Source organism: Gobio gobio, assembly GCF_949357685.1.
Source record: "Gobio gobio genome assembly, chromosome: 8".
NCBI classification, from domain to species: Eukaryota; Metazoa; Chordata; class Actinopteri; order Cypriniformes; family Gobionidae; genus Gobio; species Gobio gobio.
Window position 1 is genome coordinate 21,094,816 of NC_137114.1, and position 16,972 is coordinate 21,111,787.

The 16,972-nt window shown below is 48.0% G+C and overlaps 1 protein-coding gene across 1 annotated transcript; it reads left to right on the forward strand.

The window, feature by feature from the left end:
- Window positions 1–595: 595 nt before the first annotated feature.
- On the forward strand, window positions 596–16,380 carry LOC307130329 (C3a anaphylatoxin chemotactic receptor-like; the record flags this gene model as incomplete). Its single annotated transcript, XM_079823295.1, has 2 exons — window positions 596–869; window positions 15,347–16,380. The coding sequence occupies 2 exons, from the start codon at window positions 596–598 to the stop codon at window positions 16,378–16,380; spliced, it is 1,308 nt and encodes a 435-aa protein (XP_079679421.1).
- Between the last annotated feature and the right edge of the window lie 592 nt (window positions 16,381–16,972).

A 16,972-nucleotide genomic window follows, 5' to 3' on the forward strand; every position in this document is an offset into this window, starting at 1 on the left:
AAGCCTGTAGGTTTTCGTCTACTCTCGTGGCGAAGGCTTACAGAGCGGCGGGCCAAGCCGCGTCCACCTTGCATGCCATGGCTGTGCTGCAGGTCTACCAGGCCAAGGTACTCTGTGACATGCACGAGGGTGGTATTGCAGGAGTTACTGCTCTACGAGCGACGAAGGTGACCACGCGCTCTCTAGGTCAGGTGATGTCCACTTCGGTGGTCCAGAAGCGCCATCTGTGGCTCAACCTGGCTGATATGCGGGAATCTGAGCGGACCCTGTTCCTCAATTCCCCCATTTCCAAGGCTGGGCTATTCGCCGGGGCGGTTGAGGATTTCGCCCAACAGTTCTCAACCGCTTAGAACCAGACTGAGGCTATAAAACATATCCTGCCCTGGCGGTCCACTGCTGCCTCCACCCAGCCACCGGCTCAGGGGCCTCAGCCTGCTCCCCGTCGAGGCCGCCCTCCAGCGCCTCCAGCGGCTCGTCCTCCCCAGGTCTCGTCCGCAATTCGACCACGCCCACACCTCGGGACACTCCCACGCCTCCCACGTCTGGGCCGGTAATTCCGCCTCGCTGCCCCATCGGGGGTACGCCTGTGGTTTGCATGACCCCACTGGTTCAGTTTTTGGACGCGTGGCTAGCGCTTCCCAATCTGTCCAGCTGGCTCACTCGCACCATCAGGTTCGGCTACGCGATTCAGTTCGTGCCGTCTCCTCCCCGCTTCCGGGGAGTCCGCTATACCATGGTGGGTGGCAACGCCCCTGTCATGCGTGCGGAGATCGACACCCTACTGGCGAAGGGTGCGGTCGAGATCGTCCCTCCAGCCAAGATGGAGTCGGGGTTCTACAGCCCCTACTTCATCGTACCCAAGAAAACTGGTGGGTTACGGCCAATCCTGGACCTGCGCGTCTTGAACCGAACCCTTCACAGGCTTCCGTTCAAGATGCTCGCAGCCAAGCGCTTTTTCGAATGTGTGCGGCCGATGGATTGGTTTCCAGCGAACCTGAAGGATGTGTACTTTCATGTCTCCATCCTTCCTCGACACAGACCGTTCCTGCGATTTGCCTTCGAGGAGCGGGCATTTCAGTACGCGGTTCTCCCATTCGGGTTAGCCCTGTCTCCTCGTGTCTTTACGAAGGTTGTCGAGGCAGCCCTTGTGCCACTCAGGCAACACGGGGTTCGCATCCTGAACTATCTCGATGACTGGCTGATACTAGGTCACTCGCGGGATCAGGTGTGCGAACACAGGGACATGGTGCTCCGGCGCCTCACCCGTGTGGGCTTTCGGGTCAACTGGGAGAGGAGCAAACTCTGTCCAGTGCAGAGGATCTCTTTTCTCGGTATAGAAATCGACTCGGTCGCCATGAATGCTCAGCTCACGAGCGAGCGTGCACAGTCTCTGCTGACTTGCCTCCGTCAATTCGAGGGCAAGAGTGCGGTTCCACTGAAGTACTTTCAGAGGCTCCTGGGGCATATGACATCCACAGCAGCGGTCACGCCGCTCGGCTTGCTTCATATGAGACCGCTTCAGCACTGGCTCCGCGATCAAGTCCCGAGATGGGCATGGCAACAGGGCATATCAGTACAAAGTCTTGCCCTTCGGGCTGTCCCTGTCGCCTCGCGTCTTCACGAAGGTCGTCGAGGCAGCCATTGTTCCGCTCAGAGAACGCGGCGTTCGCTTACTCAACTATCTCAACGACTGGCTCATACTCGCCCAGTGTCGGGAGCAGTTGTACGAACACAGGGACATGGTGCTCAGTCACCTCAGCCTGTTGGGACTTCGGGTCAACCGAAAGAAGAGCAAACTGCCCCGCGCAGAGGATCTCTTATCTCGGTATGGAGCTGGATTCGGTCAACCGGACAGCTCGCCTCACTCCAGAGCGCGTCCGGTCAGTGTTGAATTGCTTGAATACGTTCAAAAGCAGGACAGCGGTCCCACTGAAATTATTTCAGAGGCTCCTGGGGCATATGGCATCTGCAGCCGCGGTAACGCCGATCGGATTGCTTCATATGAGACCGTTTCAACGCTGATTGCATGACCGAGTCCCGAGATGGGCGTGGCAGAGCGGTCAGTACCGGGTCTTAGTTACTCCTTACTGTCGCCAAACCTTAAGTCCGTGGTCAGACCCCTCGTTTCTCCGGGCCGGAGTGTCCCTAGAACAGGTGTCGAGGCATGCTGTGGTCTTCACGGATGCCTCATCCACGGGCTGCGGGGCCACGTACAACGGGCACCAGTGATGCGCGGGTCAATGTATAAACAACCCGCACCCGACCGACGTTTTCAACTAACCCGCCCGCAACTCGGACCGCAAAAAAAAAGAAGAAAATATTGTACCCGACCCGCTTCCTGACCCGCATTTTTTAAAAGTAGTAAATGCTCATCGTAGCTCATTGGGCAATTGAGAAAATGTTTCAGGCCCTGGCGTGGTGTGCTCAGAGGTGCAGCAGCGAGAGCAGGAAGTTCTTGAGGCGGCCCATCATTTTCCATTTCAGCTCCAGATGCATATTATTGATGAACGCGATGTTTATGTTTCGACCCGGCTTGAAGAATTCATCAGCCCACATTTGGAAAACATTTGGAAAAGTGTGAAAGCCCTTAGGAGCGCAAACTGTTATTTTTCTGAATGCTGTATGATATAGCCTAGTGTTATGTAATACAGGCTTGATTTATTCATTTATTTCGTTTAATTTTCTTAACAATTAAGATGCTGCATGTGTTTATCCAGTCTAATCGAAGTGTGCGTCTCTCCCCCGACTTTCCCAACAAAAATCCCGCCCCCTCTCAGAAAATACATAAAACTGACTTTAAATGCGTTTAAAAGTAGCCTATTAAAATGGTACAATGGCATTGCTCAGTTCAACGTTTTGGGAAATCGGGCATTTTGTCCCGCGTCAGCATTTATTCAAAAGTTAATAACGCTCAACATTCAAAAGGTAAATAAGGATTTATTGACGATCCGACCGACCGTGACCCGAATATCATTAAAAATATTTTTGGATGACTCGTAACCGCGGGTAACCGCGGGTGGCCGCGGGCACCCGCTCATTTTGGATCAACCCGCGCATCACTGACGGGCACGCAGTTTCAGGTCTGTGGACGGGGCCCCAACTGCGTTGGCATATCAATTGCCTAGAGTTACTGGCGGTACGTCTTGCCCTGGCCCGGTTCAAGAAACCACTTCGGGGCAAGCACGTACTGGTTCGGACAGCACTGCGGCCGCTGCGTACATCAACCGTAAGGGTGGTCTACGCTCCCGTTGCATGCTCCGGCTCGCCCGCCATCTCCTCCTGTGGAGTCAGAAGTTTGTGAGGTCACTTCGTGCCATTCACATCCCAGGTGCGCTGAACCAGACAGCCGACGAGCTCTCTCGCCAGTCGACACCTCCGGGCGAATGGCGACTCCACCCCCGGAGCGTCCAGCTGATATGGGACCACTTCGGAGTTGCACAGGTAGACCTGTTCGCTTCTCCGGACTCGACCCATTGCCAGTGGTACTACTCCCTGACCGGAGGTACCTTAGGCATAGATGCACTGGCGCACAGCTGGCCCCGGGACCTACGCAAGTATGCGTTTCCCCCAGTGAGCCTTCTCGCACAGACTCTGTGCAAGGTCAGGGAGGACGAGGAGCAGGTCTTGTTAGTTGCGCCCTACTGGCCCAACCGGACCTGGTTCCCAGAACTCACACTCCTCGCGACAGCCCCTCCCTGGCCGATCCCCCTGAGGAAGGACCTGCTTTCTCAGGGGCGGGGCACTCTATGGCACCCGCGTCCAGACCTCTGGAATCTCCATGTCTGGTCCCTGGACGGGACGCGGAGGTTCTAGGTTGCCTACCACAAGCAGTGGTAGACACCATCGCTTCAGCTAGAGCCCCCTCTACGAGGCGCCTCTACTCTCTGAAGTGGAACCTGTTCGTCGAGTGGTGCTCTTCCCGCCGGGAAGATCCCCGAAAGTTTTCGATTAACGTTGTGCTTTCCTTCCTGCAGGATGGGTTGGATCAAAGGCTGTCTCCCTCCACCCTCAAAGTATACGTCGCAGCAATAGCGGCGTATCACGATGCAGTAGACGGTAAATCCTTAGGTAAGCACGACTTAATCGTCAGGTTCCTCAGAGGTGCGAGGAGACTAAATCCTCCTCGTTCTACCTCGATACCCTCTTGGGACTTCAGCACTTCAGGGCCCCCCATTTGAGCCTTTGCAGTCTGTTGAGCTAAAAATCCTGTCCATGAAGACAGTTCTCCTGATTGCATTGGCTTCAATCAAGAGGGTAGGGGACCTGCATGCACTCTCGGTCGACGAATCGTGCCTAGAATTCGGGCCGGCCAATTCTCACGTTTTCCTGAGACCCCGGCCTAGATACGTGCCCAAGGTTCCTACCACTCCCTTTCGGGACCATGTGGTGAACCTGCAAGCGCTGCCTTCGGAGGAGGCAGACCCAGCCCTAGCTTTATGTCCCGTCCGCGCTCTTCGCGCTTACGTTGACCGGACTCAGAGCTTCAGATCCTCTCAGCAGCTCTTCATCTGTTACGGAGGCCAGCAGAAGGGAAAGGCTGTCTCCAAGCAGAGGTTGGCCCACTGGATAGTGGATACCATTATCTTGGCTTACCTGTCCCAAGACGTACCTTGCCCGTTCGGGTTGCGAACACACTCAACAAGGAGTGTTGCTTCTTCCTGGGCGTTGGCTCAAGGCGCCTCGCTGACAGATATATGTAGAGCTGCGGGCTGGGCGACACCTAACACGTTCGCTAGATATTATAGCCTCCGTGTAGAGCCGGTATCTTCCCGCATTCTCGCCCCCAGTGGCCAGCAGCGCTAAGTGCCCGTTCTAGTGTTGGCTTGCATACGCCACTCCCGCCCTCTGGGCCGGATACGTGCGTCTATTCTGCTCCAGTCGTGTTCCCCGGAAATCGGCTAACCTTGTGAGTTCCTCCGTCACCCCTTCGGTGTCAGACGTGGCGGCCGTCTGATGCCAGGCCTGCACCCGTATGCTTGTGGAACGTGTGTGTAGGCTGGGTTCCATATGTTGAGGTCCCCTCAAGGTTACCCCATATGTGTATTCTCCACGGTATCACCTATCCTACCCGGCTAGCCCCGTGTCTTTCCCTCGACAGAGCTTCCTCTGTCGTCTCTGGGTGTGTTCTTCCCCCCCTGGAACCAGGTTGGGTCCACTCCAGAGACTGCCATTTGTTGCACTACCCTGTTAGGTTAGTCCTTATGTGTATTCCACCTCTCCTTCCATTGAAGGACGTGGTTCCGCAGCGTACCATCTCCCGAGACGGGCACGCTTTCCCAGCGTTATCCAATAGTCACGCTGAGTGGGTCTTGCAGGAACAGCAGTGACTGTCCTTCCCTGCCTGGAGCCCTGACTCCCTCTCTAACATAGGAGTGGTCCAGCGAGCTCAGGCAGGACGCTGGAAGGGCCAGCCTCCTGGCGTGTTGGTGGGGATCCCAATTCGTCGGTCAGTTTCGACGTACGTCGAACGTGACCGACTGAAAGGGAACGTCTCGGTTACGTATGTAACCCTCGTTCCCTGAAGGAGGGAACGGAGACGTACGTCCCGTCGCCAGGTGCTGTGCTTCAGCTGAAGGCCGAGTCACTTATCTCAGCTCCTCAGTTGAAAAGCAATGATGCGGTATTCCACTTCCATATTTATACCCGCGTTGCGGGGCGGTGCGTGGAATGTGTGAACCACATGCCAATGTCCATTGGCTCGTTTTAATCACTCGAAGTGGGTCGGTCTCTGGAAACAGATCCCAATTCGTCGGTCAGTTCCGACGTACGTCTCCGTTCCCTCCTTCAGGGAACGAGGGTTACATACGTAACCGAGACGTTTCCCATCTCAGAGTAAGTCAACTCAGAGTTCAGGTTTTAACTCAGAGTTGGTTGAACCTCCTTATTGAAACAGGGCCCAGGAGTGCCACTTAAAAATAAAATGAAGAATCAATTTATCAATTTAATAATTCCAAAATAAAAACCTATATAAATAAATCACTTTTACATTGACAAATTAATAGACATATTTAAAGTTGTTTATTTAATTTGTTTTTTTAAATGCAGTTTAATAAAACAATACATTTACAAAAAACATTTTAAATGTATAAATAAATAGACACATTTAAAATTGTTTATTTAATTCATGTTTTAAAATGTATATTAAAAAACAATAAAAAAAGCATTAATAGATTGTTTAAAATGCACATTTTAAATTGCTTTTTTTTTTACTTTTGGCAAAAGCTTTTCTCTCTCTATTTGCCAATTGTTTGTTTTTGTCGTTTTGCCAAATGCTTTTCTTTATCCATTTGTCAATCGCGTTTAAAAATGCCATTGGACAGTACACACGTGGGAGCAACCAATCAACTTTCGCCTCAGTTTGACGAGCCAAACCCTCTCTCACTTGTAAAAGTAACACGCACTGTCATTGGACAGTTAGAAAAACTATACATCATTACAGCGGGAGTTTGAAGACGAGTTATTAGAGCGACACAAAATGTCAGGGGGATCTGAACGTGTTTGGAGAGTGATTGTGGATGATTTGTTAGCTTTAGCTGATTTCTCCTCTCGATTATCATTTTATATAAAGAAGAGTTTTACAGTTGTGGGAAGTCGTTGCAAACACATCGGATAATTGTGGTTGTACAATAAATGGAAGGATTTAGATTAAGTTTGATGAGGCACAGAGTGTCATTCAACTACTCGGTCCCTCGGAATGCAGCAGCCGTCACGCTATGATTGTACAGACATCAAACAATGGTAATTTCTCAATATGAGTTCTTGTCTGTACTTGTGTTCTCATGGACTTGTGAATCGTGAAAACCCACGTTAATCTGTTAATGTTTCACAAAATGTAGTTTTAAGACGTTTTCAGGCGAGAATGTTGTTTAAAGTTCAAATCTGTGTTTTATTTATAAAGAGAGCGCCTATTTGAAATTTGATCAGGCGTTTTCGGAGTTGTGAGATCCAGTCGATCATCAGGCGCTCAGTGTTTGTTAATCCCGGCGAGAGCAGCCTAACCTCGGCTAGTCCTTCTGACGTTTGCCACTGGCCACTACAGATGTCTCTGTAGATCTAACAGCCGATCTTTGGTCTCATGAATCTATAATTTGTTCCCTGCCAAATCATTTTGGCTGAGGGCAAAGTGAAGTTTCATAACTTTATATTTTTGGCTATTTAACTTTACCGTTGTAGCCTACTATGGCTTTTATTGATCACACATAAACATTTACCAAGAAGAGAGTTGGTTGTTTTATGTCATATTTAATTTTATTACAGTGATAATCAATATATGCATACTTAATTTTTTTTTTCAAATGTAAACGAAAAGAGGCAGCGTTGTGATTTATATTTAGTTTTGTTATAAATATAGACATGCAGTGAAGATAATCAATGTACGCATTGCCTGTATCACATTTGTGTGCCTATAAATATGTTTATTTTTTAATTTAATGAAAATTTAAATAGTGTGTCAATATAAATAGTGACTAAACACGACCCATTAACCAGCAGTTAGTTCACTGACATGACTTGCTAAAATCCTGATTTATAAGTTGACATGATCTGACAAAAATCACCACACCTACATTAAATAGCAGCTAAGAACCACTATTCACTTCATTGGCAAGTTTTTCTTAAAATATTAGCAATGTCAGCCATGGTACTTGCATAAAGTTTTTTGCACAATAACAATTCTCACATGCAAGACATTAAAATGGCGCAACAAAAGCAAACTAATGTGGGATAAAGATTTGATCTCTCACTGTCCAATGACAGTGCGTGTTACACAAGTGAGAGAGGGTTTGGCTCGTCAAACTGAGGCGAAAGTTGATTGGTTGCTCCCATGTGTATACTGTGCTGTCTAATGGCATTTTTAACGGGATTGACAAATGGATAAAGAAAAGCATTTGGCAAAACAACAAAGAAAAACAATCGGCAAATAGAGAGAGATAAGCTATTGCCAAATGCTTTTTTAAAAAGCGATTTAAAATGTGCATTTATAACAATCTAATAATGCTCTTTTTATTGTTTTATTAATATACATTTTCAAATATTAATTAAATAAAGAGTTTTAATTGGGTCTGTTTATACATTTAAAATGTTTTCGTAGTGTATTTATTAAACTACATTTAAAAACACAAATTAAATAAACAACTTTAAATATGTCTATTAACTTGTCAATTTAAAAGTGATTTATTTATATAGGTTTTTATTTTTGAATTATTAAATTGATAAATTGATTCTTTGTTTTATTCTTAAGTGACACTTCTGGTCCTCCGTAATGTGGCACTGATGCTAGTGCATTTTGGAAAACAGTCAAGGTAATGGGAAAAAAAATAGTTATTTCCCCCCATTTACTAATTTCTATGTTGTTTAATGACATTATCATTACTGAAAAGTATCAGATGGCTTGACTTCTAAACTATCACTATATTAATGCAACCTGTACAGTTTCAATGCCAAACCTAAATCTCAATGGATACAAACTCAGCAGTTCCCTTTCGAGGGAACTCGCACTGCATCGGAACGACGCTTTGGGGATGCTCCCTTAGCATCAGCGAATCTGAAACCAGAATGCCAACTAGGCCAATCCGATTGGCGTGCGTGATGACGTCATCGTGACGGCATACCCGGAAGTATAAAAGGGGAGCTGGAACGTAATGGCGGTAGTTATTGCTCTTCAGCAAGCGCTATCTGTCAAACTGTCTGTCTATTTACTGTTGTATTGTCAGTGAAAGTGTGTGTGACTGAAAAATGGAAAATGTGAGAGTGTGAGAGAGTTTAAGCAGTGTTTAAGCAGTGCTCCAGGGAGCCGCTTGTAAGCATTACAAGAAGCTGACGCTCAGGGTGCTCCGCTCTCGGCTGGCCGTGCTCGATGAGGCCGGCCAGCCTCGTGAGCCCCGTGGATCGGTCCCGCATCCGCCGAGGCGGTGCGGCGAGGCTGGTCATGGGACTCACGGATGGACTGTCAACGGGACTGGGACTGCTGAGGCATCTTCCCAGTCTTTATCTGACAGTTCAGATGTTCTCCTTCCCCGTGTGGAAGCCCGCGCCGCGGCTTCTTCCCCCGGAGCGGAGGACCCGATGTGTGAGCGGTCTGATTCTGAGGAATTAGACGTGCTCAGCATCGTGGCAGTCAAAGTTATAAGCACTTCTTAAATATGCAAGATTCCATCTCGCGATTGCAGAAAAAAAAGGCAGCGCGCAGGTTATGGGTCTGCATTTAAAGTGAACACACGCGATCGGTGTGCATGAGATACTGGTTGGCTTAACGGCAAGTCCGTATAGTACGTTAAATCAGTATTGTCTGATATGGCGGCATTTAAGTCTGAGGATTTAAATGAGATATGATCTGACTCTGAGGAGTTAGATATTCAGTCATTCAGACCATGTTTCACCGTATTGTGTGACACTGTTTGGCTTTTTTCTCGAGGGATGAAAACCAATTGTATTATGACGGCTTGAACCACGTTGCTGAGGCAACGCGGGGTCAATGAGTCCGTATAATACAAATAAAACAGTGTTGTCTGATTAATTACGGCTACATTTAATTCTAAGGAATTAAATAAAATATAATCTGACTTTGAGGAGTTAGATATTTAGCCTATCATTCAGACTATGTTTCACCTTAATTGTGGCTGCACTTAATTCTGAGGAATTAAAGGTGAACTATGTAGGATTTTTGCAGTAAAACATCCAGAAACCACTAGGCCAGTGTTATATATTTTGTTCAGTTGAGTACTTAGAATATCCCAAATGTTTTCAACTATTTGTAAATCGCGAGAAAATTGCTATTTTAACCAAGGAGCCGGGACGTGTGAGCTATGCGTGTGAGGGAGTCGCCTGTCGATTGCGTCATATCTGCGTCACCCTCGGTCTCCGGTTTTATTCAGTGAAACACTTTACTCTCACTGCATTGTGAACAAGTGTCATAGCAGCCGCCGAGCGAACGTCATAACTTCCTTTTCAACACACTCAGATATATCTAATACGATAAACAGAGCTGCGTTACCTCAAACTCAGCACTGGAGAAGAGGAAGTGCCGCCGGCAACCGTGTCATAATAAAAGTCCCGCCAGCGACTATGCCATAATAACAGTCCCGCTCTTCAATCGCTCCTGCGTCCTTGCTCAGCTCCACAACACTCGGTCCTGCTCTGCTTCAGACTACAGTAATGTTAATAATCGCATCCATGAACATGATTTCTGCCCGAGTCCTATCCTGAGTCTTTTCCACCGGCTGTGAGGTGAAGACCACATGTCCCGAGATTCTGCGCTCAAACGTGGCGTCATCAAACTACGCCTTTGTTTTGAACAGGCGACCTCTAGTGGACGGAAAAGTTACATAGTGTAGCTTTAAATTAAAATATTATCTGACTTTGAGGAGTTAGATATATTTTTTATTCAGCCTATTATTCAGATCAGGTTGCACGGGTTTGGTGATTATGATGGCATTTAATTCCGAGGAATTGAGTGTCATGTTATCCGACTTTGATAAGTTGGATACTTTAATTCTGTCACCCAAGCGTGTTTAACTTGTGAACTGGATATTCATCTAAGATGGAGCCCTCCTGAAGTTGATGTCGTTCTCGCCGCCTTGTGGCCTGCGGGACACATCAGTTTCAGGCAATTGCAGTAATCGCAGTGTCCGCTCTAGTGTTGTGGCCCTGTTGAGCTGCTCCCTTAGATGAGGCCGCTGCTGGCCAGCCCCCTCTCCCGGGTAGGAGCGATCGAGGTCGTCTCCCCTGTGGAGTTTTTCGGGAGTCGATGCTGTGTTCCCGCCGTCTAGTACGCTTCGGGCCACATCGTTTCCCCGTGCACGCGTGCTGCATCAGCCGCCTCTAGCAAGACTTGCGGTGGTCCAGCAAACGCGTACGCACACCGAAAATCTTCCTCGATTTCGCCCTGCCGGTTAGCCGCTTCAGGGGGTCGGGGAGGAGGCTCGGTTGACACCCGAGACCGGCCTCGAGAGGCTGGTTCCCTTAGCAGATTTTCTCAGCGCATGGTTATGCCTCCGAATATATCAGATTGGGGCATACAGATTGCAGTCCGGTTACCTTCCCCTGAAGTTCAGTGGGGTGGTCTGGACAGCAGTGGTCCCTGGGCAGGTTCGGGTAATGGAACAGGAAGTTCACTCCCTGTTGGTAAGGAGGCCACAGAATGTGCTCCTCCGCCAGACAGGGAGTCCGGGTTCTACAGCCAGTACTTCATAGTTCCTAAGAGGGATGGCGAGTTGCATCCAACTTTAGACCGGAGGTACTTGAATCGTTCTCTGAGGAGATTCAGATTCAAGATGCTTAGCATTTCCTCCATTGTGATTCAGATCCAGTCTGAGGACTGGTCTGTCACGATGGGTCTGAAGAGGACGCATACTTCCCTGTATCCATCCTTCTGTGTCACAGGAAGTTCCTGAGGTTCGCTTTTTGGGGCAAAGCGTACCAATATCGGGTTCTTCCAGGCGGCCTAGCCCTTTGAGACTCTACACGCAGTAGCGTGTTGACGCCTTCTCAGAGAACTGTGTTCCTGGGAGTCGTATGGGATTCTCTACGTTGTGGGCACAATTGTCTCCCAAACGTATCGAGTCCATACGGGCGGTGGTCTCTAAAAGGAAGCTAGGCCACAGCATCACTGTGAAGCAGTTTAAGGTCTGCTGGGGCTCATTGCGGCTGCGTCCAACAGAATATCTCTTGGCCTGCTGCATGAGACCCTTACAGTGGTAGCTGGGAATCAAGGGGTTTTCCTCGGGGGGAAAACCATTCTGTATGATCAGGGTAACGCGCAGATGCCTTCGTTCCCTAGTCATATGGAAGAAACCTTGGTTTCTGTCCCAGGGGCCAGTGTTGGGAGCGTTCTGTTGCCGGTAATCCGTTTCAACAGGCGCCTCCCTCACTGGCTGGGACGTGGTTATGGGAAGTAAACCAGGTGGCTTTCCTTGAGGGGAGATCCATTCTGTATGATCAGGGTAACGCGCAGTGGCCTTCGTTCCCTAGTCATATGGAAGAAACCTTGGTTTCTGTCCCAAGGGCCAGTGTTGGGAGCGTTCTATTGCCGGGAATCCGTTTCAACAGACGCCTCCCTCACTGGCTGGGACGTGGTCATGGCGGCCGCTTTGCGAGAGGTCTGTGGGAGACCAGGCATTTCTCCTGGCACATCTACTGCCTGGAAATGCTGGCGGTCTACAAAGCTCTGAGGAGCTTTTTCCCGGACGTCCGTGGCCACCATGTCCTGATATGGAAGTAAACCAGGTGGCTTTCCTTGAGGGGAAATCCATTCTGTATGATCAGGGTAACGCGCAGTGGCCTTCGTTCCCTAGTCATATGGAAGAAACCTTGGTTTCTGTCCCAAGGGCCAGTGTTGGGAGCGTCCTGTTGCCGGAAATCCGTTTCAACAGACGCCTCCCTCACTGGTTGGGGCACGGCAGGGGGGTTTGAGGTTGCGCCCTCTTTGCAGACTGGCGCATCACATCCTCCTGTGGTCCCAAGGGAAACTGTTGTCCATCAGGGCAATGTATGTCCCGGGGGTCCAAAATCAGGGAGCAGACATCCTGCTGAGGCAGGGGCTGAGACCCGGGGAGTGGCGACTCCACCCAGAGGTGGTGGAGGCCATATGCAAGAGGTTCGGCCCAGTGGAGGTGGATCTGTTTGCGTCTCGAGAGACGTCCCACTGTCCACTGTGGTTTTCCCTCACGCATCCAGCTCCGCTGGGGCTGGATGCCATGGTTCAGACGTGGCCGAGGCTGCGTCTGTACGCATTTCCCCCGATTGCTCTGCTCCCAGGAGTCCTGGAAAGGGTCCGTCGACAGGGGGTCAGTCTACTTTTGGTAGCACCCCGTTGGCCGACTCGAGTTTGGTTCTCGGATAACATAGCTCTGCTAGCAGGTCAGCCGTGGGAGATTCCTCTGAGGAGGGATCTCCTGTCTCAGGCGGCGGGTACGATATTTTACCCCCGCCCGGAGATTTGGAACCTATGGGTCTGGCCCCTGAGGGGACCAGGTACATAGAGGCTGGCCTATCGGCGGAGGTGATAGAGACCTTACTCAGTTCCAGGGCTCCGTCTACGAGGAGACTGTACAGCCTCAAGTGGAATGTATTTTCCACTTGGTGCAGAGAGCGTGAGGTGGACCCAGTTAACTGCCCAGTGGCTTCAGTGCTGGAGTTCCTCCAAGATCGCTTCTCTGCAGGGCTTACCCCGTCCACACTCAAGGTGTACGTGGCTGCCATTGCGGCTTTCCACACTCCTATGGGTGATGGGCCTCTGGGTAGGCACCAGCTGGTTGTACAATTCCTCCGTGGGACTCGGAGGATGAGGCCTGCGGCTCGGTCCAGAGTTCCAACCTGGGACCTGGCAGTGGTTCTCGAAGGATTGGCTGAGGCCCCCTTCGAACCATTGGAGTCGGCTGGACCAAAAAATCTGACCCTTAAGGTGGCTTTTCTCCTTGCCATTACCTCTCTTAGGAGAGTGGGAGATCTCCAGGCCTTGGCGGTAACGCCGACCTGCCTGGAGTTTGCCCCGGGAGGAGTAAAGGCCATCTTACACCCTAGGCCGGGCTACGTGATTAAAGTGCCTTCCAGGGTGGTCAGGTCATTGGTCCTGCAGGCATTTCATCCTCCGCCTCATGTGACGGCGGAAGAGGGGAGGCTTCACCTACTCTGCCCGGTTAGGGCTCTGAGAGTTTATCTGGCAAAGTCTGCACAGTGGAGGAGATCACAACATCTGTTGGTGTGTTTTGGTTCACCTAAGAAGGGATTGCCTGCGTCTACCCAGACAATCAGTAACTGGATTGTCCAGGCGATTACCATGGCCTACCAGGTGCGCAGTTTGCCTTCACCTGTGGCCGTGAGGGCTCATTGCACCAGAGGCATGGCCTCTTCGGTGGCCCTTCTTTCTGGGGTCCCCTTGCAGGATATCTGTGAGGCGGCCGGGTGGGCTACCCCACACACTTTCATCAGGTTCTATAGCCTGGATCTCCCTACGACGCCTGGTGCGAGGGTGCTCCAGTCCTAGCTGTGCCCAGTCTCCGGCTTCACACTGGGGCAGGTGCTACCCTTCGGTGTGGCCTAGTGGGTACTCGTTCCCCAAAGCGTCGTTCCGATGCAGTGCGAGTTCCCTCGAAAGGGAACTGCTCGGGTTATGTATATAACCCTTGTTCCCTGAGAAGGGGAACGAGCACTGCATCCCGACGCCACACCTCGGCGCGCCTGGAGCGCATGCTTCAGAGCAATTACTACCGCCATTACGTTCCAGCTCCCCTTTTATACTTCCGGGTATGCCGTCACGATGACGTCATCACGCACGCCAATCGGATTGGCCTAGTTGGCATTCTGGTTTCAGATTCGCTGATGCTAAGGGAGCACCCCAAAGCGTCGTTCCGATGCAGTGCTCGTTCCCCTTCTCAGGGAACAAGGGTTATATACATAACCCGAGCAGATCTCCAACTTTCTCCATCAAGCAACAGTGGCTTCACTGTAGACAGAAAATATTATGCAATTGAGTTTTCAGTGAATATGATAAGCAAAAAGGGTGTCCCCTCCTCTCTTACCCTTACAAGGATATTAAACCGACTGAAAGGGGATGACAAGTAAAGAAACATGCACTGACCAGTTCGACCAACTCGCATCACTTAATTATTTACACAGATAACTGGTAAGATTATTGATCTTTTCACTTAAGGCTCTTATTTTAGTTAAAATGTTTAGCATGTTTAACAGTTTCTGCATAATTGTGTTTTTATTAATTTACACTTTGTATTTTTGTTTTTCTTAAAAGGTTTCTTAGATTTCTCGCATTTACTTCCTTAATGCTTTCCAGATTAATTGAATGTATTATAATGTGTTCCTTTAACAGCCCTTAACCATCACTTGAAGCACCCTATGTATGTTGAAAATTATACACATTTAGGCTTAAATATTGAAAATGCTCTGTTATAGATATACTGTAAAAAGAAATCAGGTATCCAATTTTCTAGTGACTGATCACATCTAATTTTTTTAGTTGGCCAAATTTAATTTCTGTTAATTAAATTGCTTCAATTCACAGAAATTCAATTTGGCCAACTGAAAAATTTAGATGTGATCAGTCACTAGAAAACTTTCAATTGGAGGCTTTATTTTTTTTACAGTATAGAGATTGGCTAAAAGATTATAGTTAATATTTTGTGTGTATATTTTTTTTTCAGTCTCTTCAAAAAAAAGTCAAAATGAGTAAGTACAGCTTTAGTTCTTACTAGAATGACACAGCAGTTTCAATGAACAACATTTTGAAATATCCTGTTGCAATTGTTCACATTGCTAATGAAATATCTAGATAAACAACTTACATACATACTTGTCTTTGTGTGTTTATAGCTATTGTTTTTTCGTTTTACTTCAGACCAAACTGTAGCCCCATCCAATATGACGACACCAACCAGCAATGAAAATGTCACAGTGAATTCCTTAAGGAAAATCTATATTTTCCTCCACTGTATAATATTCGTGCTTGGTGTTGTTGGCAATGGACTGGTCATCTACATCACAGGCCTCAAAATGAAAACCACTGTCAATACCATCTGGTTTCTGAACTTGGCGGTAGCAGACTTCCTATTTTCATTCTTCCTGATCTTTAATATAATTTACGAATACCGTGAGTTCAACTGGCCTTTTGGTTACTTTATGTGCTTCTTGAGCAGCCTGATGACCGTGATGAATATGTTTGCCAGCACCTTCCTTCTGACAGCGATCAGTCTGGACCGCTGCCTGTCCACCTGGGTGGTGGCGTGGGCTCGGACCAAACGAACCGTCCTGAAAGTGAGAATAATTTGCCTGCTTATTTGGATAGCGTCAATCGCTTGCAGCCTGCCTTTAGTCATCTATCGGAAAACGTCTTCCTCTTCTGCACAACAAACGCTATGCAAACTTGACATTCCGGAACTGGACACATACAAGAGGCTGGTAGTGTACCATTTTGTGGTTGGTTTCCTCCTCCCGTTCGTCATAATCTCCACTTCGTATGTGGCGATTGGAGTACGAGTTAAGCGCCTCCGGAAAAACAATAAACTAAAACCCTTTCGTATTATCCTGGCTGTAATCATGGCCTTCTTCTTCTGCTGGCTTCCCTTTTATGTTTACCAATTTATTGTCGTGTGGTTGCATGAAATAAATGCGACAAACCCTTCAGATGAGTTGACCAGCTTCAAGGAGGTTTTCGACCAGATAGGACTCTTCATAATCAGTCTTGCCTACTTTAACAGCTGCCTGAATCCCTTCTTGTACGTATTCATGTGTGTAGATTTTCAGAAAAAGCTCAAGCAGTCATTAGTGATGGTGTTTGAGAGTGCATTCGCAGAGGAACAACTGACTCTCCTCTCAAAATATTCCCAATCCAAACGTGTCAAATGTGTCATTCACAGGGTGGAACAGGGATAGAAATGACACAATCCTCAACTCTTAAGTGTTAAATGAAACATTCCCATAATCAAATATTTAGATTTATTAAATTACCCAAAAAAATTATACAGGCTAATTTAACATATAAAGAAGTAGACAAAATGAACTGGTATTAAATTAATTAATTAATTATTATTATAAATTTTTTTTAGTTTTTTTTTTTGAGGATGGATGATGGAAGCTCATGTTCCAACAAAACAATATAGATTTATTGTGCCAACAGTATATAAATGGCTGAAATACATGCCTTATTAAAGGATAATAAAAATTAAAATTATCATAATTTACTCACCCTCAAGCCATCCTAGGTGTATTTAACTTTCTTCTTTCAGCCAAACACAATTGAAGTTGTATTAAATAATATCTTGGCTCTGCCTAGCTTTGTAAGTATTTGTATTTGAAGCTCCAAAAAGCACATCCATCCATCATAAAAGTAATCCATACTACAGTGGGTTAATAAATGCCTTCTAAAGCAAAGCAAAGCTTAAATATATCCATATTTAAAACTTTATAAACTATAACCACTGGCTTCCGGCACTGGTCGTACGTGATATAGTTCCAGCAGAATAGT